Here is a 25,743-nt window from a genome sequence, read left to right as displayed (position 1 = left end):
ATACCACCCCGTCTCCCTGCCAATCCACCCACAGCTGGAAGCTGCTTTGGCTGAGGCCAAGAAGCAACTTCAGGATGAGATGCTGCGACGGGTGGATGCGGAGAACAGACTGCAGACCCTGAGGGAGGAGCTCGAATTCCAGAAGAACATCTACAGCGAGGTGAGTGGGGCAGCCTGCAAAAAACAGCACAGCCGCACATACCCTCACCAACCCCCTGGGCTTGCCCGCAATTCCTGTCCCTGCAGTGTAAGGCTGAAGGTTGTTTGGGGAAACCCAGAAGCAGCACCCGAGCACAAGACCCCCCCCCCTGGCTTCCAGCCATTAATAGCCTTCGTCCCCCATGACTCTTCTTTCCGGCTTCTCCTGCAGGAGCTTCGCGAGAGCAAACGCCGCCACGAGACCCGCCTGGTGGAGATCGACAACGGGCGCCAGCGGGAGTTCGAGAGCAAGCTGGCTGATGCCCTGCATGATCTGAGGGCCCAGCACGAAATGCAAGTTAGGCTGTACAAGGAAGAGCTGGAGAAGACTTACGGCTCCAAGGTACCACCCTGGCCTTAAACTCCTTACCTTTGGCCAGAGAGATGGAGTCTTTTTACACTACTTTTGGTGCCAACCTATTTGTTTATTTCCTCCGGTTTGCGCTGCAGTGGCAGCCTGCTCCTAAGAGACTGTGGAGCTATTCAGGGCTGGCACACCTGTGAGGCAGTCGCCTCAGGTGGCAGATTGGGCCTCCGCCTCCACCCGCCTGCTCCTCTCCAGCCTCCTGGCTGCAGGAGAGGGGGAGGAGAAGAAGAAGGCACCATGACAGCATTGTCTGTCTTGCCTCAAGTGGCAAAACATCCTAGGCCAGCCCTGCTTTCCCTTTTGCACCTATTATCTCTCCACCCAACCAGCCCCAACTAAAAAGCTAGAATTAAAGTCCAGGAGTTAACACTATTTCTCATTTAGGTCCTGTTTGGTGTAGGAAATGTGAGGAGTTCAAGTTTTTGAAGTACAGGCATTGATTGACCCCTTTTGTGCGGGGGGCTACATTACACACTGTGTGTGTCTGCTTGCTCTGCCCTTCTCTGCTTCTGCCACCTTCCTGGTTGCAGCAGTGCGCATGTGAATGGTCGCACGTCAGTCGGCCGCTGCCTGCATTCAAAGGACTGCTCTTCCAATGGTCCTGGGTGGTTCTCCCCATTTTGCAGGCTGGGTGCGAGAGCTGTGAGGGAGTGGATTGCAGCAGCCCTGTAGTGTAGTCTACGGATAGTCGCGTGTGTTGGATGCGGCACTGAGCTTGAGAGAAGAGTGGTTTACAACAACCCTGCATTGTGGTCTATGTACATTGGGCCATATCTAATACACTATCATAGTCACTATTTCCCCCTCTCTCTTGTACAACAATCAGGGCTGTTAAATATTGTTTTGAAACACCGCATTGAAATACCATCACCGCTCCCAGATAGCAATTTTTCGTCAGTGGCTGGTTTGGATTTCCAGAAGTAAAAAAACCCAGAAACCACCTCCACTTGCGGTGCAGGTTAAAGATATTAAACTGTGTTCCCAACCCACTGCAAACTAATGTCCAGTGCTGGCTGGGGGCTGATGGGAGCTGTAGTCCAAGATGGCCATGCTGGCTGGGGGATGTTGGGAGTTGTGGTTCAAAGCATCCAGAAGGTTGGTGAAGGCTGCTTTAGACAAAGGCAGCCCATGTCCCAGAAAGTTCCTTTCTGCCCTCCTTTCTGGAGCGCCCAGTTTCTTCTGTGCCTCATCGCAGCCGATCTTCCTTTTCAGCTGGATAACGCCAAGCAGTCAGCCGAGCGGAACAGCAGCATGGCGGGGGCAGCCCATGAAGAGTTGCAGCAGACTCGCATCCGCATCGACAGCCTGTCGGCGCAGCTGAGCCAGCTGCAGAAACAGGTGAGGGATCGGGAAGGGTCACAGGGACAGGCGGCCAGTGCTGTGCTCTGTTTTGAGTGCTGTTGGCTCCCTGAATGACACTGGGACTGCTGAATGTCTTTGCCCAGGGTGCTCTAAATTGAGGCTTATTCCTCCAGCTGAGTAACGGCTACGTTGCACTGAAACGCTCCCCACTTAACTCTTAAGGGGTTTTGAGCGAAGCCCTTTCTGATTTCCAACCCTGTAGAGTAAGAATAAGCACCACCACCCTGTGAGGATCTAGTGAATTTCTCCATGCCCCTTGTGTCGTTGGCCTGCTCCACCTACCAGCTCCTCTTATTCCTCCTTTCCAGCTCTCTGCCAAGGAAGCGAAGCTGCGTGACCTGGAGGACGCTCTTGCCCGGGAGCGCGACACCAGCCGCCGTATCCTGTCCGAAAAGGAACGGGAGATGGCAGAAATGCGGGCCCGCATGCAGCAGCAGCTGGATGAGTACCAGGAACTGCTGGACATCAAGTTAGCCCTGGATATGGAGATCAATGCCTACCGCAAGCTCCTGGAGGGAGAGGAGGAGAGGTAGGTGCAGGGCTGGGAAAGTTGACCCAGGGAGGGCTGGAGTCAAAACACGGTGGTCTCCCTCGGACGGTGGCCTCCTGTTCTTTCTCTGTTGGAGGGTCCGGCTGTAGGTTGAGTGGAGAGTTTGGTAAATGGGTCTTCTCTTGGAAAAGAACAGAACGAAGAGGCAGGATGCTGGATTAGATGGGCCATTGGGCTGATCCAGCAGGGCTCTTATGTTCTTAGTTTCAGCTCCTGCATGCATCTGAAGACAAGTCACCTTGACGCCCTCTCCTCTCTCTTCTCTCCCCCCTCCCCAGGCTGCGTCTCTCCCCCAGCCCCACCTCCCAGAAGGGGGGCACCAGGACACGCATCTCCCACTCTTCTATGCAAAGCTCTTCCAAGAAGCGGAAGCTGGAGGATGGAGAGAGCCGCACTAGCTATTCCCACCATGCTCGGACCAGCGGCCGCGTGGCTGTGGAGGAAATAGACCTGGCAGGGAAGTTTGTCCGCCTGAGGAACAAGTCGAATGAGGTGGGTAACCTTGTGGTGGGGGAGGGGGAGTGCCTTGCTGCTTGGCAGAAATCCTGGGTGGTCAGGAGGAAGAGGAGGGGCATGTTCAGCTGCACATAAGGCAGATCTTGATGAGCTTTTCAGTCCTCTGCCGCATTCAAAATTCACCAGGTGCCAGGCGCATTTTGCGCCATCAGCATGCCCATCAGCTTAGTCTCAGTGCTGCTGTTGTAGAACTCATGAGGGGTGGGGAAAGGGCTAGAATTATTTGTCTCTGCTTGCCCTTGCCTCTGGCGCCACCTGCTGTTGGGCTCCTTGCCATCCGTCCTACCAAGCCCAATAGGCATCAGCTGCCGCTTTTGTTTAGATATCCTAGCATCAACCAACGAAGGAATACAGAGAATAGAACCTCATCAAGCACAACTCTCTATAAGAAATAGGAGTATATTGTACACTGAATTATCTCAGTGCAACTCAGAATAACATGAGTTTAAAGAATATATATATCAACAGTCTCAGATCCATCTTGAAGAGATCTATCCAATCTTACAGATTACTATTCAATTTGGACCGACCTGAAGAAGAGTATCGAAAGAATTTTATCCGAATGTCTCATTGTCGGAGTCCTCCTCATACAGTTTCTCAACTACAAGATTTAACACAGAGAATCTGTACCCTGGTCTTCATTCGAATTACATTACATTCAAACTCTTGAACCTGGTGAGGTTGAATAGTAATCTGTAAAATAGTATATATCTCCTCAAGATTGATCTGAGGATGTATATATTAAAGTTCACATTATTCTGAGTTATACAGTGGACCCTCCGGATACGAACTTAATTTGTTCCAGGGGTCCGTACAAACCCCGAAAAGTCTTCATCTAGAGGTGCCGCTTCTGCACACACTTACCATGGCCATCCCTTTTCTGTCTTTTTTTAGGACCAGTCCCTGGGAAACTGGCAGATCAAGCGCCAGAATGGAGACGAGGTCCCCATCTCCTACAGGTTCCCCCCCAAGTTCACCTTGAAGGCAGGCCAGCTGGTTACGGTGAGTAGCTGCGAGCCTCGTGCAAAGCAGAAGTGCATAATTCCCCGGACGGGGCCAGCGACTGTGTGAGGAGGAGGAGGATGGATGTGGCGCAGCCCCTGAACCTCCTCCAATATGCAGCACTGTTGTATGTCAGTGTCTCCCTTGATGACTTTCTCTTCTTCCTCTCTGTCCCCACTTAAGATCTGGGCCTCTGGTGCCGGGGTGACCCACAACCCTCCCAGTGATATGGTGTGGAAAAACCAGAGCTCATGGGGAACTGGAGACAGCTTGCGCACTGCTCTTCTCACCTCTAGTGGAGAGGTAAGGCACCCTGTGGTGGATGGTTGCAGCCGCTATTCCTCAGTGAGGCCAGAGCTGTTGCTGTTCAAAGCCCAGGACTCCATTACATTGCCCTTTGCTTACGGCTCTCACATTTCCCTCTTCCTCCTGTTATGTCTGTGAATTTATTGGGCTGGGGGGCAACCTTTTTCACCCAAGGGACACATTTCCTCATGGGGTGAGCAGAACAAAAAAAAAATGGGTAGAGCCACCAGTGTGACACATTCCTCTGTACTGTTGGCTAGGTTAAAGCAACCACACACACATCTCCCCCCGTCCTCCTCCTATCCAAGCAAAGAGGCCTTATCAGGGATCCATTCCTGGCAGGCAAAAGAGAGCCAGTGTGGTGAAGTGGTTAAGAGCGGTGGACTCGTAATCTGGTGAACTGGGTTCGCATCTCCGCTCCTCCACGTGCAGCTGCTGGGTGACCTTGGGCTAGTCACACTTCTCTCTGAAGTCTCTCAGCCCCACTCACCTCACAGAGTGTTTGTTGTGGGGGAGGAAGGGAAAGGAGAATGTTAGCCTCTTTGAGACTCCTTCGGGTAGTGATAAAGTGGGATATAAAATCCAAACTCTTCTTCTCAGAGTGTGGGTGGTGAGTATGGCCTGGACAGAGTCTCAGGGCCTGGAGTGCCCCACCTCTTAATTTAAATTATAGGATACTGCTCTGGTCACTTCAACACCATCTATCTAGAGCAGGTGGCTTCCCCAAAGAATTATGGGAACTGTAGTTTGTGAAGGGTGCTGGGAACTGTAGCTTAGCTATAGTTCCCAGTGTGGATGTGACTCCTCTGTTGTCTGTTACATGCCCATTTTTTAAAAGAGGTTTAAGAGACAGTGACAATTTAACTGCTCCCAAACCCCTCTTCCCAGTACCAAGACCAGGTTATTGTCCTCTCTGTCCTCCTGATGGCCTCTTTGACATAAAGCCCAGTTGAAAGAGCAAAGTGCCAGCAACTCACCTGACATCCTTTCTTTTCCCCCCCTCCACAGGAAGTGGCCATGCGGAAGCTGGTGCGCACCGTGATTGTCAATGACGACGATGAAGATGATGAGGATGAAGATGGGCGCCACCACCACCACCACCATGTGAGTTTTCTGGGGTTCTCTGCTAGCAGGGGGAGCGGCTGCAGAGCAGGCATGACTTAACCTCTCACTGAAGGCTTCCATGCGCTACTGCAATGCTCCTAATAAAGGAGGGCATTAAAAGCCCACGGAAGCACGATAGGATGCTGCTCTTGCCTGGGGCCTCTCCCCCCGTCTCTTCCTGTATTTTAGCACATCCCTGTACTCTGTATTAGCTTGGTCTGTCCTGATTCCTGTGCTCCTTTGATTTGGTCTATAATTTTTGTTAGCTTTCTCTCTTATCCCAAAGTACAAAAGAAAAACAGCAAACCATAGGCAAACATGGTTTTTTGCACAATAGCCCACCAACAAGATGAATACAGTGCTGAAACATGCATTTCTCCTATATTTCATAGTATGACATTAATTCGGTACAAATCGTGGGGGGATATTACCAGGTGCTGAACCACATTCTCCGCTTTCCTTGCAGGTTTGAAAACCATATTTTAAACTGAAGATCACTGGTCCAAGACTGTATTTCAGTCAGTTACACCCAATGCTGTGGAGACTGACCTTCCAATCTCTTATCTATTAGTCAATAAAGTAAAATCAAACTGAGAAAATAGAAATGAATCCTGTTTACACCGTCCTCTCATTAATTTTAACTTATGAGACAATTTCTGTAATAGGACAAGTTGCTAAACTTTCTACAACCAATAATTTTAGAGCCCCATTTTAAAACAGCTGCATTGGTTACCAGTTCATTGCTAGGCCCAATTCAAGGTGCTCATGTTAGCACTGAAAGCCCCAAATAACTTAGGTCCCAGATACCTGGAAGACCACCTGCTTCCTTACAGACCCTCTCTGGTGTTAAAATCAGCTGAGTTGGGCCGTCTTGCTAGTTCCACATCCCCCAGAAGTTTGGTGGTGTCCCCAGAGAGGGCCTTTTTTGTGGCAGCCCCTGAGTTTGCATCTTCAAAGTTTGCTCCCACCAGAGTTTAGAAATGTTTGCATCACAACCATGAGCTTGGTTAGCTCTTTTTTGTTGTGCATAAGGAACACAAGCAAACTCAGGGATGGCCTCGCCTTGTACCCCAGAGATCAATTTGTTTAAAGTCTAAACTTATTCTTAATTTCACCCCCAAGACTATACATAAATTTAGGGCCAAATTTCATGCTTGTAACTAAACCAATTTGAAATGCCCATTCCACACAGTCAAGCGTCTGAAAGATGCTAAGGATGTTTCTGCTTACTACTAGTACTAACAATAATACTTATTAATACTTAATATTATTAATTTTCAAATGGAGACCAAACTCGGATAAAGCCAGTTTGGTCCACATGGATGTAATCACCTATACAGTGGTACCTCGCAAGACGAATGCCTCGCAAGACGAAAGAGTTTTCAGTTTTTTGAGTTGTTCCACAAGACGAATTTCCCTATGGGCTTGCTTCGCAAGACGAAATGTCTTGCGAGTTCTTGCGAGTTTGTTTCCTTTTTCTTAAAGCCGCTAAGCCGTTAATAGCCGCTAAGCCGCTAGTAGCCGTGCTTCGCAAGACGAAAAAACCGCAAGACAAAGAGACTCGCGGAACGGATTAATTTCGTCTTGTGAGGCACCACTGTAATTCATTTTAAGCAACTGTCAAGGACAGAAGCGAAACTCTAATAGTGTCTTTGCTGGAGGGGGTGACATTTGGCGTGCTGCCTGCCCACAACTCCCAAGCCTACCCCAAGCCGTTGGGGGAAGGGGGGAGCTGTGGTGCTTTGCCGGCGGCATTCCCCCCATCCCTCTTCATTTTTACAGGTGTGGGAGGCTTGGAAGTGGCGGGCGGGCAGCACACCGAATGTCCGACGTGAGCGGCTCACTCCGGCACCCAAGCGGCTATCCCGCGCCTGGGAGGGCACCTGCCCCGCCCCGCCCTGCCCCACCCCCCTCGGAAGTGCATCTGCCCTGGGCAGCGCGGGCATATGCTCTGCCACTGCAGCCACCCAAGCCAATGCAGAATTGAACCCTCCCCTCCCCTCCATCAGCTGATATCGCATTGCTCTCAGTTGATGGACAGGTGGCTGAGGTATAGGGGAATTGGCCTCTTGGGCCAAATTAGAACCCCTGGTGGACCAGAGGTTCTCCACCCTTTTAATTCCTCCCGTATATCACCTTACCTGCTTCTAAAGGATTGCTAAAAAGATATTAATTTGCATACTTTTTTAAAGTATTCCCTTTCAAATCTCCCCCATCCATAGGGTTAAATCCTCCTCTAAAAAACTTTCTAAACATTTGCTGCAAAATTTTCAGTTGCACACTGTTAGGCACATACGCAGATCCCAAATCATAACCTAGTGCATGGCTTTTGCTTTTTCCCTTCAGAAGAATAAATAAAACGTCCGTTGCTATCCTTCAAAACTTTTTTTCCGCTTCTAATCGAAAGTTTTGGTGATTCTGTCTCTGCGTTGGAGATGGGGAAGCTGTGTCACTCCCGACAGTGGACTGCAACCACCACCCTGCCTGGAGCCGAGAGTCTCAGCAGCCCCAGGCAGGCCGATTGGTTCCCCATCCCTGTTCTCTGTGTGGTTCAGCTTCTGATCTTCCTCCTCCTCTAGAGCCACTGCAGCGGCTCTGGCGACCCAGGCGAGTACAACCTGCGTTCCCGCACTGTGCTTTGCGGCACCTGCGGGCAGCCGGCAGACAAGGGGGCCAGTACCACCAACGCTGCAACCAGCACCCTGTCCTCCGGCTCTTCCTCTTCCAGCCTCACCATCACACGCAGCTACCGTACCGGAGGCAGCAGCCTTGGGGAGAACCTGCTCCCCCGGACCTACATCCTGGGCAATTCCAGCCCACGCCAGCAGGTCAGTGGGTTGGGCTATTGGGGGCCAGAGTTTAGGGGAATTCAGCAGGGAGGGAGTCCCATCATTAACTGTAGCATCTGTTGTGGCATTGTCAACTGTTAATGTCTGGAGACCCTTGAAAACACACAAGGACAAGTGCGAAATAACATTCCCCAAATGCTTCCAGCAAGACCCTAGCAGAACAGCAAAAAAAGAGTAAGCATTGGGCACAGCCCAACTCAGTGTGGACCCATGGAAGTTAACAGGCATGGCTCTCTTAGGCCCATCAATTTCAGTGGGTTTACTCTGAGTAGAACCTAGTTCGCTACAATCCTACGTGTCCATTATCACTGCGGAGAATTTGTCTAACTTTAAAAAGGCCTCACAAGGCTTTCCCCAAACGACAGATGCTGTCCATTTGCATTTCTCTATATGAATGAAATCGGTCAGTTTTGCCATGAATGCTTCTACCATGTTTCTGCACCTGTTTGTTAAGCGATGGTGGATTAAGACTGTTGGAGGCGACTGAAATGTGGCAGCTGTTTTAACAAACCAGATCAGGTTGCTTGAGGTGCATAGAAATTCCCAAGTGATGTGCACAGGGGACTTGGTGATAACGAGAATGACTAGAGATTGGGGAGAAAGTTGGTTCACCTTTTTATACAAACCCACCTAATTCACAGTTTGGGGGGTGCAAATTTGATACATGGCTACCCTTTGAAATTTGTGTTTGTCTGAATCTTTCAATTGACAACCAGAAAAATGTGTACAAAGCTGTGTATATATGGGAAAGGTGGGAGCAGTGTGGTGCAGTGGTTAGTGTTGAACTAGGACCTGGGAGACCAGAGTTAAAATCTTCCCCTGGCTGTGTGACTTTGGGCCAGTCACTGCCTCTCAGCCAAACCTGTCCAAAAGGGTTGTTGGGATTAAATGAGGAAGGAGAGAACCATGTAAAGCACTTTTAGCTCCTTGGAGAAAACGGTGGGATATAAATGCAATAAATAATACATAAAATGCAAATGTTAATGCAAATAAAATTAAAATTATATTAAGGAGAATTGCTTGCCAAGTGTGGATTTTAGGGGAAATTCCATACAAAAGAATGTATCAAGAGAAATGCTTATCAATTTCTTTGAGGTTACTTTAAAGAAAGAAAACTGATGTCCAAATGTGGACAACTAAATTTAATATTTGAAAAATAAAATCTGGGACTGACGGATTTGTCCGTCCCTAAGAATAATGCAGGGTCAGACTTAACTGAGCTGCCCACTGTCTTCCAGAAACTCTCAATCCTATTGCAACACCACATAGTACAGGCGCCATCAGTTTCAGACTTCAAGCACTTTCAGCATCTATCTCAACTGCTATGAATTTTTGCTAAAGAAAAAGGGATTTGATGCCGGCAATAAAAATATTGTATTGACTAAACAGTGAAACTACTTGACCTCTTGCAAGAATAAAGGACCAGGCATGATTTGCAATAACCATTGGGTTATTTCAGGGCAATGAGGGAGAGTCCAACTTTCTCCCTGTGGTGTTGGAATTCCATGTCTCTCCTCAGTCACCTTCTGAACTATAAAAAACCCCCAAATTCTGTATCCTTTCCTTGGAGGGGAAGGTGCTGAACCTGCAGGAGAACATTGGCTAAGTCACCACGATTTCTTTCCTCAGAATTTTGACTGACTCTATATGTATATTTTAATGTATGGGTTTTTTGTGGGTGGGGGTTTGAGTTCCCTTTGTTAAAAAAAGCTTCTAATCAGTTTAAATATTATTAATAAAAATATTTCTCTCTGTGTGTCTCCCTCCAGGGCCCTCAAAACTGCAGCATCATGTAAACCTGCCGCTGTTCCCTGACAACGCTCACAGCCTGCTAGACAAAAAGCAACTTATTCCTTACATGCACAGAAGAAACGTTTATAAAAGGAGTTATTTTCTACTGCAGGAATTTATACTTTATTATTACATATCGAGATATATAAAAATATATATAAATGCTAAAGATGCTTCAGGGGTTTTTAAGAATTTTTTTTTTCTATAACAAAAAGAAAAGCTTTAAAAAAAACCACAACCAAGCCAAAGAAATTTGAGTTATTGGTGCCAAAAAGGAGGGGGGAAATGTTTTACTTTAATATCTCCTTAACATAGGGGTGTGTATATGTATAGAGATATATATAGAGATTTTTCATTGGAATACCAAAGGTTTCTGTATGTAAAAGGAAAAAAGATAAACAGCCAGCAGAGACGAGACCCTCTTGGTTTCATATTCTCCCCTAGAGACAAACTCTGAGAGGGATTTTTGCACTTGCTGTTTCCCTGTGGGATACACTAAAGATGAATTATACTCATAAGCCACTCTTGGCTAACAGCAGCTGTAACCCACAGTTAGCCCTCACACCTGAGGTAAAACAGTTTGACTCTCATAGAGACACCCTCTTGGTTCAGAGTGGAGCCTTGTTTACAGTGTCAATGTGAGACTCTTCTTTTAAATAAAACCCACATTAATTTCAGTCTAAATTCTGGTTTGAGATCCTGGACAGGATATGTACCATACTTTAATCCAATGTCTGTTGTCAGGCTGTTTTACTCGATGCTGATGAGGCCCTCTAAGGCAGTTACAATGCAAAACAGCCCTTAAACTGACCAGATTATAAATCCGCTTCATCTTAAAATTTAGTTTGCACCCCTACTTTTCACCCACTCAGAATAAATACAAAATAATCGCCAGTGTAAGTGAACCAAATTCAGATGAACTGCGTCCACATTTGTGCCTTTAAATGAAGAAATCTAGATTTAGCTCTTCCCACCCTGCAAAACAGCTCATATACCTGACCCGATGTGTACTTTTGATGCCCTTCCTGACAGTTTTGGGGGTGCACATGACAACTTAACACCCACTTTTGCTTCAAGGAAATGTTTCGGCTCAAAAATTGAAACCACCTTCCTTTGGCAAACAAGCATGTAAGATTCCCGCATTGTAAGAAAAGGCTGTTGGCAGCTGGGGCTTGACAGCTGTCCGGTCCAAAAACAATTCTCTCCAAAGCTTTTTCTCTCTGCCTCTCTGCCTTGCTTTGCTCGAGTTGCAGCTGCTGTTATCCCTCCTCCCCTCCTCCTTACAGCCAACTGCTATGCTATAATAGCCAATATAAATGCTGTTGGGTTGACATTTATGTACTGTATTGTTCTTTGGCGGCGCTTTGAGGGAGAAACGGGTGGGTGTGTATCGGGTGGTAGCCGCGATGTGCCTTGGAAAGGATTGTCTTCGCCAGACTGGCAGCCCAGAAGCAAAGGATGGCAGCTCCTTGCTGTAAGACGGCTGCTGTAGCCAGTGCTCTTGTTTTGGTTGCCCTTTTAAGGGCCACGGGAAGGTGTAGTGAACGTTCGGGGAAAAGTGCCTTTTGATTTCAGTTCCGGGACCAGCTTTTTTTCTGTGCCTGAGTTTGACTACGATGCCCTAAACGGGCTGTTGAGCTACAAAGCTTCCTAGCTAAAGCACCAAATAGGTTTGGGGAGTTTTGTATGTCTTTTTAGCCCCCACCCCTTTGTGAAATCAGAGCAGCCAATGCACAGTCAGGGAAGCCGCAGTGCCCAGCAACAGAGTCTCCTCTCTCCAAAGTGGGGCCGCCCCACGGAGCTTTTTCTCCCATTGATGTGCATGGGGCAGCCCCTGTCAGTCTTGAGGGCCTTGTTTGTCTCCAACTAAGGCTGGATTCCCACCATGGTCTTCTGTTGGTGGGGTCCTGTCTGCAGAGATTGTTTCTCTTCCCTGCCCAGCCGAGGATTCGAAAAGGCCACCTTCTCTTGCAGCAGACAGTTGGGTCTCCTCAGTTTTCAGATGTGTGTCTCACGTTATGTTTGGAAGACACGCCAGATCAAAGTCACCTAAGAGTGCAGTGAAGTCTCAACACAAGCAGGGTCAGGCACAGAGAATCTCGGTCCAAAACGTGATCCAGAAACAAGGTCACTAGCGCAGAGAGAGTTCAGCAAGGTGGGGGGATGAGGCCTGTGTTGCTTCTAGCAAATGGAAGGCCCAGATGGGGGCCTTGTATACTCTGGCCTCCCAAACACATTCTTAACAGGCAGTGAAGGAGTATCATAGACCCCCTACTTGTGAGTAGGCCTAGGACTCTGGGTCTGTAAGCACATCCTGCATGGTTCCTCTCTAGCCTGGACCTAAAGTGGCATGGCAACTCCCATAATCCACAACCATGGGCTGTACTGTCTGGGGCTGATGGGAGTCCCAACACCCCCTGGAGAGCATCATGTTGGCAACCCCTGATCTACCCTAAATTGGCCCCTGTTGAATTGTGAGCTCTTTTGTGAGCTGTACATACAGACTGGCAATATTGGGTGCTCTGAGAAAGATCCCATTTGATCCCTTCAGCCAGAGCCATCTGGTCACTTCTTAAGGATCCACAAATTTTCTGAGCTTCTTAATAGGACCTAGAGAAATCTTCAGAGTTTTGAGGGAGTTCTGAAGGGGCTCTGATTTTGCCCTAGCCTCTGCCCCTCTCACATGTGTGTGTCTCAGACAGGGATCCCCCCTTCACCCTTGAACAGCAGCCACTTTCCCTGTGGCCCACAGTTCAAATCTTTTCCCCCCTTGTAGACAGTTTTTTAAAAATGCTCTCCACTGTGGAACTAGAGTGAGATGTGTGATGGGACCGGGGGGCACCTTTTCCATGCGCACATATATCTTTGCATGCAGCTTTGGATTGCAGGCAAATAACTTTCCTCAGGAACCTCTGGGCAGCTTCGTTTGCCAGTAGCTTGCCAGTAGCTTGCAATGCACCCTCCTCGATGGGGCAGCAACGTAGCAAAACCTGTGCTGTGTGTTGCAATGCGCCTGTTCTCTTGCCTTAATTTGGGTGGGGGTAGGGCATGGTGCAAAATTAAAACACTAAACCGAAAACGTGCCTGCCTGCTGCCAGCTGCAATCTTGCTTCTTGTTCGGTTTTTGTCTTCGCAAGAGTTTCACCCCGATTCAACACCCACCCATGTCATTGCTCTCTTTCTCTCAGATGCCCCCCTCTCTAGCAAGACTCACCAACCCAAAACAATTCTCCAGGGGGAAGCCAGTGCTTTTGTTAGGGAGTTTTTCGTGCTGTTGACCTCTGCTGCGGCCTGCGTTTGCTGTTCATGTGGCAGTAGTGCTCCTGTATTTTCTTAAACCAAATACACGTAAAAAATGTCTACCAAACCAGCCTTTTGTGTCTTCCTTCATTTTTGCGTCGGACACCACTGTGGTATCTTAATCTATGGTACGAAGCTGGGAAGTGGGGCTTCACGGCCTTTAATGTAAGTGGGCCTTCCTGGGAGAGTGGGGCCTTGGCTCCTTGCCCTTGCCAGTTCATGAGAAGAGGGTGCTCCATATTTCCTCACCGGTGACCTCCTGGGGGGCTGCACCCTAGAAACTGGCAAAAAGTGAGGGGGGGGGGTGTGAGAGGCAAAAGTAAATCCACAAGAGGAGAAATGCTCCTGAAGTAGATTACATCGCTACGCTGATGTCAGACTCGGCCTAGGCATCAATTTACCAAAACCAGCAACAACGTAATGCAGCTTTGCAGCCTCCCTAGACTGACTATGTAATGCAGGGCAGGGAAATCATTTTCAGTCAGGGCGACCTCAAGGACAACCTCCCAAAAGCCGAACACGAAGAGGCCGCAGCGCATGTCAGCTACATATCCCAGCCATGCCAAGTAACAAAGGCACTTGAGCATATTGTGGACTTCCATGGTTGGTCAGTCAGATGTTCATTATCGTCCACTGACTTGTAAGAAGACAAATTGCAATGATTTTTGGTCAAGAACAAACAAAACAAAAGCTGATTATTTTTAAAAATAAGCTAATGATCACAGCAAGTACCGTATTGGCCTGAATATAAGCCACCCTTTTTTCTCTCTCCAAATTCCGACAGTGGAAAGTTAAAGTGCTGCTTAAATTCACGGCCTTGCAAAAGTTGGCTTTTACAGGACTTCTGGTGAGACAAGATGGCGGGCGCCATGGCAGCGCATAGCTCCTAGGACCACCAGCACCAGCATAAAACACAATTTTAAGGGAGCGGCTTATATTCGGGTATTGTCTTTTTTTCTTCCTCCCCCCTTGAATTTTAAAGGTGCAACTTATCTGTGGGTGTGGCTTATATTCAGGCCAATACGGTACAACTTCAGATATTTGGGCCACTTGTGTGGCAATAAATTCATCAGTCCCCTTGAGGAAGGAACTCAGGAGGCTTTCTGAAGATTAAGCAGAAAACTTGCCATGAAGAGGATATATTATGTGTTATTTGAGCCCCTGATGGAAACATCCAGAAAAGAACACGAGAGATTGGCCTCTGCACAGTTAACACGAACCACGTCTGTCTGGGTCTCGGGCCAATTTGCCATCTAAAATATGTGAAGGTAAGACACTGAAATGAGCCCATAAAATGGTTCTTCTATACTTGGGTATTCTTATAAAAATGTTAAATATGGCATACTGTGATTAGAAGCGCACCCAGGTCAGGCCTAACGACCATGGATGGTACCAGGTTCAATCAATTCTTGACGGTGAAAAAGGATTTCACACAGTGGTGCCCTGGGACGCCCATAAATGTTAATTAACGTTCTAGAAAGCCACCAAGCCAAATTAAATTTTTATGACGGCTTTTAATTTTATATTTATAATCATTTCTGAAACGGCTGTGAGTGAGCCGGCAGCAGGTGAAACCTGCTCCAGTTACAGTTCTGCCCCCGCCCAAACACCCAACCTGGAGAAGCTTTTAACCAGGCCCTCCAGATCCTCCATGATGTTGAACTCAAACCCCATCAGCCCAAACTAAGGATCGAAGAGAAATTAAATTCAGTTCACAATGAACAATGACCCTACCCAATTCCAGCTTTCCAAAACAATATCTGCACTGCAAAGGCAGACATCATTTGACAATCGCAATAAATTCTTCCTTCAGTGTCATTGGCCCAGTATTGGGGGTAGGGTTGCCACACGTTCAGAATTTCCCGGACATAACTGGAATACTGTAGTCAGAAGTAGTGTCTAGGCGGAAATTGCAAAAAATGTCAGGGAAAATCCGGGTGCATGTATGGTAACCCACGTCGGCAGTGACGTTTTTGGTGATTTTCCTTTAAATTAGCTCCAAAACATTATTTATTTTTTACAATTTTGCCAAAGTTGATCAACAGCTTTGCTCCCAAAAGCTCAACAACTTTTGTGTCTGGATTTTCACTTTTTGAAATACGGCAACCCTAATTGTGGCAAACTCTTCCATGCCTCGTGGATGTCTTCCACTACAATCTCTATTAAGCACAGTCAGCAAAACGACAGGAGCAAGAAGGCCCCTCCACCACCATCCCCAGTTGCCTTAAGGATGTTCCAGCCTAGAGCTTTGAACATACAGTATATATTAGAGACCAGGGGTTAGCAAACCTTTTCAGCAGGGGGTCGGTCCACTGTCCCTCAGACCTTGTGGGGGGCAAGACTATATTTTGGTGGGGGGATGAACGAATTCCTATGCCCCACAAATAACCCAGGGATGCATTTTAAATAAAAGCACACATTCTACTCACGTAAAAACATGCTGATTCCCAGACCGTCCGCAGGCCGGATTTAGAAGGCGATTGGGCCAGATCTGGCCCCTGGGCCTTAGGTTGCCTACCCATGTTATAGACTCTGTCTTGTGCATTTAGACGTTGTGGCCACTAGAGGTCAGGATTGCCTTCTCCAAGGCTTCATTCTGCAAAGCTGCCACCAGGAACCTGGTGCCCTCCAGATAATTTGGAGCACAACTCCATTGGACTGTAGTCCAAAATATTTTGAAGGCTCAAAGGCTGATACAAAGGGATCTGGAACTGCTTCCAGATGGTGCCTGTCATGATTGTTATGCTGTTCTCCAGCAAACCTTAAGAATGTAAGTAACTTTGGACCAGGCCAATGGCTCATCTAGTCCAACGCCCTGTTCTCACAGTGGCCAACCAGATGCCCCCAAGGGAAACCTGGAAGCAATTCACGAGCGTAAGAGCCCTCTCCTGCAGTTTCTAGCACCTGGTATTCAGAAGCATTTCTGCTTCCAACCCTGTTTTCCCTATGATATAAATTAGGGTATGTGTCTTCCCAGTGCAAATTCAATTCCAAGTCTCACAGTTCAGCAATCTACACAACACCATGTCGCTTCAGGGTAGGCTAGCACCCTGATATGCTAGCAAGCATCACACCACACCGGAGCTTGGTCTCTGTAATGCAAGCACCATGACTTTTATTTATTTTTTTAATGTTTATTTTGCTCTTTAGCTGAAAAGGGGCTCCCAGAATGGCATACAAATGCCTTCAAGCTTACGGCCTAAAAGACATGGCACAAAAGGAAAAGCGATGGGGAGGGAGGAGGGTAAAAAAAAAAAAGCTCAGAGGCTAATTATTAGAGTCACAGTACTTGAATCCTAGAATAGAGTTGAAAGTGATCCCAAGCGTCAGAGGCTGGATCTAGACACATTTAAAAAAAGCATTTCGAGAAAATGCGTCATAAATGTCATAGTGGGAAATCATGTTGGCGAAAGATGGGACTCCGCAGCGCCATCTGGTGTCACAGTGTTATAACGCATATAAAGCGCCTTTTCTTTACTAATGTAGCTGAGTCCTTAGTTAAGTTCTTGTAAAGGCCGCCAGGGTTGGAAGGATACGGAGAGGAGGAGCCAAAATTTGCTGGACGTTCGGCAGGTTTTATGGAGAGGTTCTGCATCTCCAGCTCCCCTGATGTAATGGATGCTGCTAGGTGACTTAAATGGAAAGCCAGGTGGTGGTGGTAAGGGAAACACTATTAGGTTTTTTACCTTGCACTGTCTCTGCTTGATAGCAACTACCACAAGAGTCAGAAACCATTTTCAGACCCAAGGCTGTGTTCCTTTATGAGCAACCTTCCTGGGTGGGGCGGGGCTGCATGCTTGTGGGGGCGGGGCCAGAGGCAATAGTGGGTGGAGCAACAGATCTACTTGTGACTCTGGTGGGCTGGTGAGGAGTGGGGTCTGGTGAGAGTCCAAAGGGTCATGACAAGGCCTCCTGAGCCATACTGGACCCATGAGCTGGTCACTTCCTGGCCTGATATGCAGGCTGGGAACAATCAGGGCCACTGAGCTCTGACTTGCAGCATGAAAATATCATAGTGTTTTTTAACAGCATAAACAACAAATGAACAGGAAGTTACGGTGCACAAGAGAATGGGACAGATGTTCAGAACACTGAACATCTCATTGGAAGGATGATAAAGGGCATGGCAAAATTTGGTTACCAGTTGGAAGTTTGCCTACAGCAAATAAGTGCCCCTCCAGCCTCACTGGAGAGGCTTCATCTTGGCGTGTTCAAATATATCAGGTAGGGAAGAGACACATTTGTGATCTGAGCTTTCTGTTTCCAGAGAAATAAAGCCATGCTTAGGAGCAGGGAATGAGGGCCAACAAATCTATCCACTTCAATTTCTCTCTGTTTCTCATTTTTCCAGTCAAAGGTTCAGTTCTCCACAGTTCTGCAGCATCTTGGAGATTTAAAAAAAAAATCATTGTGAAAAGTTGTCAGCATTTCAGGGCCCATTTCTCCAAATATACACGTTTTGAGATGCAGTTTTGGCTAATGCACACACTCCGTCAAACAACGTATTCTTATATAATGATATTTTTGACTGTTACATTCACGGACGTATGTGTTTTAAGGCACACTTTCCAATAATTAGGCATTTTTATACAAACTGGCTGGAGAACTGCATCACAACATTTGGGGAAGTGCAAAGTTACCAAACTGTAATTATGTTTTGCTTTGCACAAGTGTTTGAGAAGTGCAAATCAGGTCGCTTCTCACTGAAACCCAAACAAAACTGAATTTCTCCTTCATCCCTAGAAGCAGACAGGCAATGCCGGTTCAAATATTAGGAAAGCTTTGGCCAACTGCATGCCCTCCAGCACAGCCATGGTGACTGGGGCTGATGCGAGCTGCAGTCCGAAGGAGGAGACCCGGTTAGCAAAACCCAACACAGAAGCCAGTGGGGATCACGGGAACAAAGTTTGCAATAGCTGAGGGTGGGGTCGCCTTGCACAGCTCTTTCTTCTGCCCTGTGACTTGCAAAGGTGGAATAAATTATCCAAAACAGGCAAAAGTGCAGACTCAGTTATGCAAAAGAAGAGCAACAATATGTGTGTGCATAATTCATAAACAGCCTACAAGATCAAGCTTTTCTTGCTGCAGCATTTGAATGGCCTTGACCAGCCTTACCAAGCTGCTGTTCTTCAGATCTTGCTGGACTTGCGAACCCACCATCCCTGAACTTTCGCCATGCCGCCTGGGGGCTGATGGCCACAAAACGTCTGGAGGGCACCAGCCTGGGGTCCTGCATTTTAGGGGGTTGGACTAGATGACCCTGGTGGTGGGTGGCCTCTTCTGCTTCTTGCTTTCGAGGGCACAGCCCCTGTTGTCTGTTTGCTGGTTCTGACTTGGAATCTGCTGCTGCTCACTTAATAGGCTGCGATCATATGATGCGGCACCTCCTGCTTTTCATGGTCCAGAAAACATCACTGAGAAGGCCTGTTGTTTGATTCCTCTCTCCTCCCCTCCCCTTTGCCCCAAGAAACTCACAAGCTACTTTGGGACCGTTTATCTAAAAGCCAAAGATAAAACCCTTTGTGGCCGAGCCTTCCTCATAAATCCTGGCCTGGATTTGGCAGCCTTGGGACGGGATTGCGTGTGTGTGTGTGTGTGTGTGTGTGTGTGTGTGTGGTGTGTGCGACTGACTCCCCGGCTTACGGTATGTGATAAACGGCGAGTTGGAGGTTGGCTCTTACAGAGTTCTGGAGTGTTTATCTCGCTGGCGAAGTTGTGCAAGGCCTTTCAAGCAGCCACCAAGGGAGCATGGATGTGCCAGGCGGCAGAGCCCGGTTGGCAGGCAACTTGGCAGCGAGTTCACAGCAGCGCTAATTCTCCCAGGGTGGCTAAGAAGGAGGGACTGTTTAAAGTCCGCGGTCAATCGGTTTCGCAAAGGAAAAGGGGAGCCAAGAGGAAGCTCGCCTCCCCCACACCCTTTGCAGCCTCTGTTTTCATTTTTCCAGCTGTGCAAAGAGCAAACCACCTCCAAGGGAGTAAAAACTGGACCCAAGACCAGCCCGCAGACCAGCCACGTGAGTTTGTTGGGGATGCCTCCGGGAATCCTGTCATATGAAATCTGTGCCCGTTGCGAAAAAGCACTAACTTTTCTTCCTTTGCAGGAGGGCTTGGCTTTGTTTTCGGGCAAGTTCCAATGTGTTTGTACCGTTCTCCGCACAGATGGAGCGCAGATGGAATGCAGTCTGTGCAGTTTCCACAGACGGGCCCCGAATGTGTGGATGTGGTGGGGAAGAGGCTGTCGTGGCTCTCCATGCAAACCCATGGGGTGCACAGCGATGCGCAAGCAAGCCTCAGCACCCAGACTTGCACAGGAGCGGGGTGTGGGGGAACCAGCTGCAAAATCTGTTGTGCAAGGTCTGCAGTTCAGCAGCAGAGCCTTAAGTTCAGTCTCTGACATCTGAAAAACATCCCGGAAAGCTGCTACAGTTCGGTGTAGCCATTTCTGAGCTTGACTGGCGAATGGTCCAACTTGATCCGACGATCTGACTTGGTACAGTTTACGTGGCGCATCACCTGCGGTGCAAAACAACGCACTCACTGGCACGGCTGGGGCATCAGGATGCACAAAAGGGTTTGAAGGAGTTGCATGGCTGAGCAGAAGGATGCTAGCTTTGAAACTCCTGTGTGCTTGAAGCCTGATGTGTGCGGCTGCTTGCACTTAGCACATGAGAAGGATCGCTGTAAGCTACAGTATAACGCGCCTGCTGCCATCAAATTCTAATTTGGTGTGGGCTGTCAGACCTTTGGGTTTCATCTGCGGGCGGTGGGGGGGCGGACACTTCCGCAATGCTGCAAGTGTGGGGGGAAGTCTGCCTGGTGAAATCCAAGAAGCCAGGAGGAGGAGAGGACTGAGCTGGATTTTAAGTGTTGGTGATTCTATTCAGAAGCTTGCTTTGCAGAGACAATGGGGATATCCTCTTCCCTGCCCCCCTTTAATTCCTGTAGCAGCAGGACTGTGGTGTGGTGGATGCTGGAGGTCACATCTGTTTTGACCTCCTTCCTGTAGAGGAGGCAAGGCCGGCTGAGATTTATGCACAGACCTGCTCCTTCCTTGCAAGATCTGAGCCCATCTTGCAGCTCATGTTTAGTAAAGCCTTGCTTCATTTCCTTGTAAATAAGCTCCGTTGCAACACCTAGCCCAAACCATGGCTTTCATTTAGGCACATTATATAACGCAGCACGAAAGCCAGCTAGCTTCTCTCGGGAAGGTGTGTCGTTGTTGCGAGCTTTGAGAGAGGGGTGAGTTTTGGGAAAGACTGATTGGATTTTGCTGCTGCAAATGAACCCTTTCATAGCATGACCCAGCTTGAAGTCCAAGCTTCTTAAGCCCATGAGCTCAAAGTATGTTAAGCCACGGAGAGCTCCGTGGGAAGAGGCCAGCTCTGAATCCTGGCGAAGTGGGGCAAGGGGCTTGCTCCTTTACTGCCACTTAGGGGCTGATTCCATTACCGCCTACTTACCTCGTGTTGTGGGCTCCCATGACTAGATTTTGAAGCTGCACTCATACGCCGTTAGCCGCCTTCCCTATCGATCCTGTAGCTTCTTGACAAATTCTGCTGTGTTTGGGGTGTGTGTGTGTGTGTGTGTGTGTGTGTGTGTGTGTGTGTGTGTTTCTCAAGCCAGTTTCAGTCCAGCTAGAAAACTGAATGTGGTAATGGGGACATTTCCTTCACACATGCGCAGGCGATACTTCAATGAGTAGGAGTTTTGTGGGGGAAATTGGAGGGCAGGGAAACCCCAAAATGGTCATGTGGGGTGTGTGAAGACACATCTGCCCCCTCTTTGATGTGAACATCGCTGTGCAAATGTTGCTTGAAATGCATCTGGTGTGTGTGTGTGTGTGTGTGTGTGTGTGTGTGTGTCCCCTCACTAATGGACACACACTCTTTAACCAGTTAGCTTAAACATTACAGAACTGGTGGTTACCTGCCTAGATATCTGGGAGCAGAGCAGGCCACAAACAGATCATGGGGTGAATGTGAACATACCCTTACAGAGAAGCAGCAGAGGTAGACCCTGTGCTAAGGTGAGAATTGCAAGTCTTCACATCTTTCACTCCAAGGCATACCTTAGGGGCTGGCGAAACCAGCCCCTGCTTGGTGGAACAGCCTCCCTCCCCAAAATCACCTATGGAGTTGATTGACATATAGGTGGGTGGCAATGTGCAGCAGAAGCTTCCCATCCTTTTCACACTGTGGCACAAAAGTGTGCAGTTTGGGGGGGACTTTTCTTTCTTGCCTTGCCCTCACGTAAGATGCTTCGAGTACTGTACTTGGGCCACGTAAAATAAAGCAATTCCTACTGAGGCTATTGCGGTAAAGTGATTTTTTCCCCCTGGTGGGGCTGCCAGGGGTGCAAGGGATCCTAAGTGTGCCTTTGCTTTTACTTAATAAATCATTGGTAAAATTTGCCAGCCAGCCCTTTAAAAAACAGCTGTGTAATGGGCACATGTTCCATGGTTCCCACACCACCATCCAGGTGGAATGATGGGGCAAGTTGTTAAAGAGTCAAGAAACCTGAGAACATAGAAAGTTGCCTTCTGCAGAGTCTGCCCATCCAGCTTAGTTTCCTTGACTTTGACTGGCAGTGGGGTATCTCCAGGATGTTGGTCTGGAGTCAAATCAAATCAAATACCTTTATTGTCATCACAGTATAAAACATTTCAAGTCACTGGGATAATTAAAAGGACAAGGGTGAAGCTGCCGAGGGTCATAAGGTCACACTGTGATCGTGTGCACTTAGATATTCTGCTTCACCCTTGGTCTGGAGTCTTTCCCAGCATCAGCTGGGTTGAACCTGGGACTTTAAGCATACGAAGAAGACTGTGACAAACTGTTGGTCCACCTAGCTCAGGGTTGTCTGTGCAGATTGGCAATAATAATAATTTATTATTCATACCCCATCCATCTGGCTGGGTTTCCCCAGCCACTCTGGGCAGCTCCCAACAGAATATTTAAAACATAATAAAACATCAAACATTAAAAATTTCCTGATACAGGGCTGCCTTCAGATGTCTTCTAAAAGTCAGATAGTTGATCATTTCCTTGACATCTGATGGCAGGGCATTCCACCAGGGCAGGGGCCATTACCGATAAGGCCCTCTATCTGGTTCCCTGTAACCTCACTTCTCATAGTGAGGGAACTGCCAGAAGGCCCTCAGAGCTGGACCTCACTGTCCAGGCTGAATGATGGGGGTGGAGATGCTCCTTCAGGTATACAGGATCGAGGCCGTTTAGGGCTTTAAAGGTCAGCACCAACACTTTGAATTGTGCTCAGAAACATATTGGGAGCCAATGTAGGTCTTTCAGGACCAGTGTTATATATGGTCTTGGCAGCCACTTCCAATCACCAGTCTAGCGGCCACATTCTGGATTAGTTGTTGTTTCTGGGTCACCTTCAAAGGTAGCCCCATGTAAAGCGCATTGCAGTAGTCCAAGCGGGAGATAACCAGAGCATGCACCACTCTGGCGAGACAGTCTGCGGGCAATGGCTCTTCGGGTTTTCAGGCAGGCAGCTTTTCCAGTTCCACCCTTACCGGAAGGAGAACTTCTCCCCCACATCCCACCATGCAGATGGGGCAAGACATTAGGAAACTGTAGGGGAGGTGGGGGGTTGAGAGCTGCCAGCCCTACCAGAAGGGGTGAGGGAGAGAGGGAGAGAGACAACTGTGTGATACAGCAAAAAAGCTAATGCTATTCTAGGCTGCATCAACAGAAGTATAGTGTCCTGATCAAGGGAAGCAATAGTCCTGCTTTATTATGCCTTGGTCAGACCACACTTGGAATACAGTGGTACCTCGGGTTAAGAACTTAATTCGTTCTGGAGGTCCGTTCTTAACCTGAAACTGTTCTTAACCTGAAGCACCACTTTAGCTAATGGGGCCTCCTGCTGCTGCCGTGCCGCCGGAGCATGATTTATGTTCTCATCCTGAAGCAAAGTTCTTAAACCGAGGTACTTTTTCTGGGTTAGCGGAGTCTGTAACCTGAAGCGTCTGTAACCTGAAGCGCATGTAACCCGAGGTACCACTGTACTGTGTCCAGTTCTGGGCACCACAATTTCAGAAGGATCTTGACAAGCTGGGAGTGTGGGCAAAGGAGGGCAACCAAGATGACCAAGGGTCTGGAAACCAAGCCTTATGAGGAACCGTTGAGGGAGATGGGCATGTTTAGCCTGACAAAGAGGAGACTGAGAGGAGCTACAACGGCCATCTTCAAATATCTAAAGGGCTGTCACATGGAAGATGGAGCAGGCTTGTTTTCTCCTGCTCTGGAGGGTAGGACCCATACCAATGGATTCAACTTACGTGAAAGGAGCAGACTCCCATGAGAGGTGGTGGCCTCTCCTTCCCTGGAAGCAGAGGTTGGGTGGCCTTTAGCTGGGATTCCTGCCTTGCAGGGGGTTGGACTAGAGGACCCTTGGGGTCCCTTCCCACTCTGCAATTCTATGAGTCTACGAGAGTGTCTGTGCGTGTGGAAAGAGAGAAAGAGATTCCAGATGGATGTGTTTGCGTGGTGGGTGGATTATCAGCACAACAAAAGTGGCTGCTGCGTTTCCACTTCAACCCAGTTTGTCCTGTACATATTCCTGTCAGACCCGAAGATTTGTTTTGTTCCACGGTTTTTATCTTTCCTAAGACGTTATCTCTCCTTTCATTTCCGGCCCTGGGCAAGAAGCATCTTCCTAGGCTGGGTTGCGGCCTAGAGAGTGAGAGAGAGAGAAGCCTCGATTGCTGTTGCTGCTGCTTCTTTTTAAAGGAAAAATGTGCACCACACTCCAGCCACTTTCCTCCTTTGCTGAGGCTCCTGTAAGATTCAGGGCTGGGTGCTTGCAGCAGGCTTTGTCAGGCAACCTCCCAGGGCCCACCCACCCCATCACAGGTACAGACAGTCGCTCCCCCAACCCCACTGGCCTCTGGTGCCTCCTGGCCCTGTTCTTCCTCTGCTTGACCCTTCTGAACAAAAACAAGTGGGGAGGACATGCAGCTTCATCCTTCCCTTCCTTTTGGGTAGTTTTGTTGATTTGGCACTGGGGGAGAGGGCTGGCGATTGGGCCAGATGGCATGGCGAGGAGGAGGGGACCCCACAGAGAGTTTTGTGTCTGGCAGTGACCAGGCAGAACCCCACCATTGGAGCATGAAGGCAGCAACCCTCACCCCCAGTTTGCCCCCAGCAATGGGTAGTTAGAGGTAGAGTGCCTCTTAACGCGGAGGTTCAGTTTCAGTATCATGGCTGATAAGGGTTAATAGACTTATTATGTCTTCCTTTTTAAAAAAGTGATGGGGGAGGAACCTTAGGCCCGAGGTGTCTGTCAAGGCCTTCTAGGCCCTCCAAACTCTGCCCAGGCTACTTTCCTCACTGACTTTGCTTCACACCCTCCTGGAGTGTCTTTGCTTGGCTGGAATGCGTCCTACAACTCTGATCCTGCCTTTTGCTTGCCTCAATGGAGGATAGAAAAGTGGTGTGTGTGTGTGTGTGTGTGTGTGTGTGTGTGTGTGTGTAAACTAGCCTGCTGTAGAAAGGTAGACAAACTACCCTAGAAGCATAGGAGCCACCTCCTAGGGGCCGTGAGTGCTTTGGCCTCCACAATAAAGAATTTGAGGGAGCTGGGCCCCCACAAAGTTGATGGGCATTCCCATTCAAATAGTGTGTATGCTCTGCATCATGTGATCAATTATATGGGGTGGGGCTTACCTGGGCCCCCACAGTATTTTATTCAAGTTAGCACCCCTGCCCAGAAGGAGCACCACATGTCCCCCACCAGAGGTACTACCCCTCCCCTAATACCCTAAATATTACCAGGAATATCCAAGGCTTTCTTCCACTGACTTGCATCCTTAGTCCCTCCGTCTCATCACTGGGCTGTGCATTAACTGCAGCCCCTCCCTGGGGTCGGAGGCAAGAGGGTCTTTCCTATCCTTGAAAGCGGTATACAATTATGCATGGTGTGCAGCTGGATCAGTGAAGAGCCCGGAAGATAGCTGGTTGATTTTTTTGTTTGTTTGTTTACCTCCCCCCCCCTTTCTGGAATCTGATCCCCAAGGGCAAAGAAATTCAGGTATTAAAAAACAACAACATGGATCTTACCAGTAAGAAACTGTACTAATTCTCTCTGAAAGTAAAGCTTGTGGTCATAGAATCGGACAGTTAGTTATCCTGGGCAATCTATAATGTGAATATATTGCTTTGCATTTCAGAGCCCTACATTTCATGGTACGAAAGTGGAGGGGTCTGCGCACTCAAATCTCCCCCTGAAAAGTCCCAGCTGCAAGTCCTCACAGGGGACGAAGAAGGGCCACTACCTCTGTAATCCCAGCCATCGGTCGTATGATGAACTAATCAGCCAGGCGGGTGATAACCCTTGTGAGTTGGATCCATCTTGAAAGGGGACCGAAGAAAGCC

At 48.4% G+C, this 25,743-nt stretch overlaps 2 protein-coding genes across 7 annotated transcripts in view; both read left to right on the top strand.

Moving 5' to 3' along the window:
- LMNA (lamin A/C) overlaps window positions 1-13,412 on the top strand; it is a 48,393-nt gene extending 34,981 nt beyond the window's left edge. The window contains exons 3-12 of one of the 2 annotated variants that reach the window (XM_081174573.1): window positions 35-160; window positions 371-541; window positions 1,778-1,903; window positions 2,236-2,456; window positions 2,756-2,969; window positions 3,888-3,995; window positions 4,179-4,298; window positions 5,310-5,405; window positions 7,985-8,233; window positions 10,024-13,412. In XM_081174573.1, the coding sequence (XP_081030699.1) occupies window positions 35-160; window positions 371-541; window positions 1,778-1,903; window positions 2,236-2,456; window positions 2,756-2,969; window positions 3,888-3,995; window positions 4,179-4,298; window positions 5,310-5,405; window positions 7,985-8,233; window positions 10,024-10,050 (1,458 nt within the window). In that variant the 3' untranslated portion in view covers window positions 10,051-13,412. Of the gene's footprint in view, window positions 1-34; window positions 161-370; window positions 542-1,777; window positions 1,904-2,235; window positions 2,457-2,755; window positions 2,970-3,887; window positions 3,996-4,178; window positions 4,299-5,309; window positions 5,406-5,871; window positions 7,788-7,984; window positions 8,234-10,023 lie in introns of those variants that run through there. The other variant, XM_081174572.1, reaches the window with a different exon arrangement.
- A 1,034-nt stretch (window positions 13,413-14,446) lies between these two features.
- The window catches only part of SEMA4A (semaphorin 4A), an 80,130-nt gene continuing 68,833 nt past the window's right edge, over window positions 14,447-25,743 (top strand). For 3 of the 5 annotated variants that reach the window (XM_081174555.1, XM_081174558.1, XM_081174552.1), the window contains exons 1-2: window positions 18,975-19,359; window positions 25,539-25,704. The gene's annotated coding sequence lies outside the window, so the exon portion shown is untranslated. Of the gene's footprint in view, window positions 14,614-18,974; window positions 19,360-25,538; window positions 25,705-25,743 lie in introns of those variants that run through there. The other 2 variants (XM_081174554.1, XM_081174557.1) reach the window with 2 other exon arrangements.

This window comes from Podarcis bocagei (genome assembly GCF_964188305.1).
Source record: "Podarcis bocagei genome assembly, chromosome: 16".
NCBI classification, from domain to species: Eukaryota; Metazoa; Chordata; class Lepidosauria; order Squamata; family Lacertidae; genus Podarcis; species Podarcis bocagei.
Note: the sequence above shows the minus strand (reverse complement) of the source record. Positions and strands in the feature narration are given on the sequence as shown.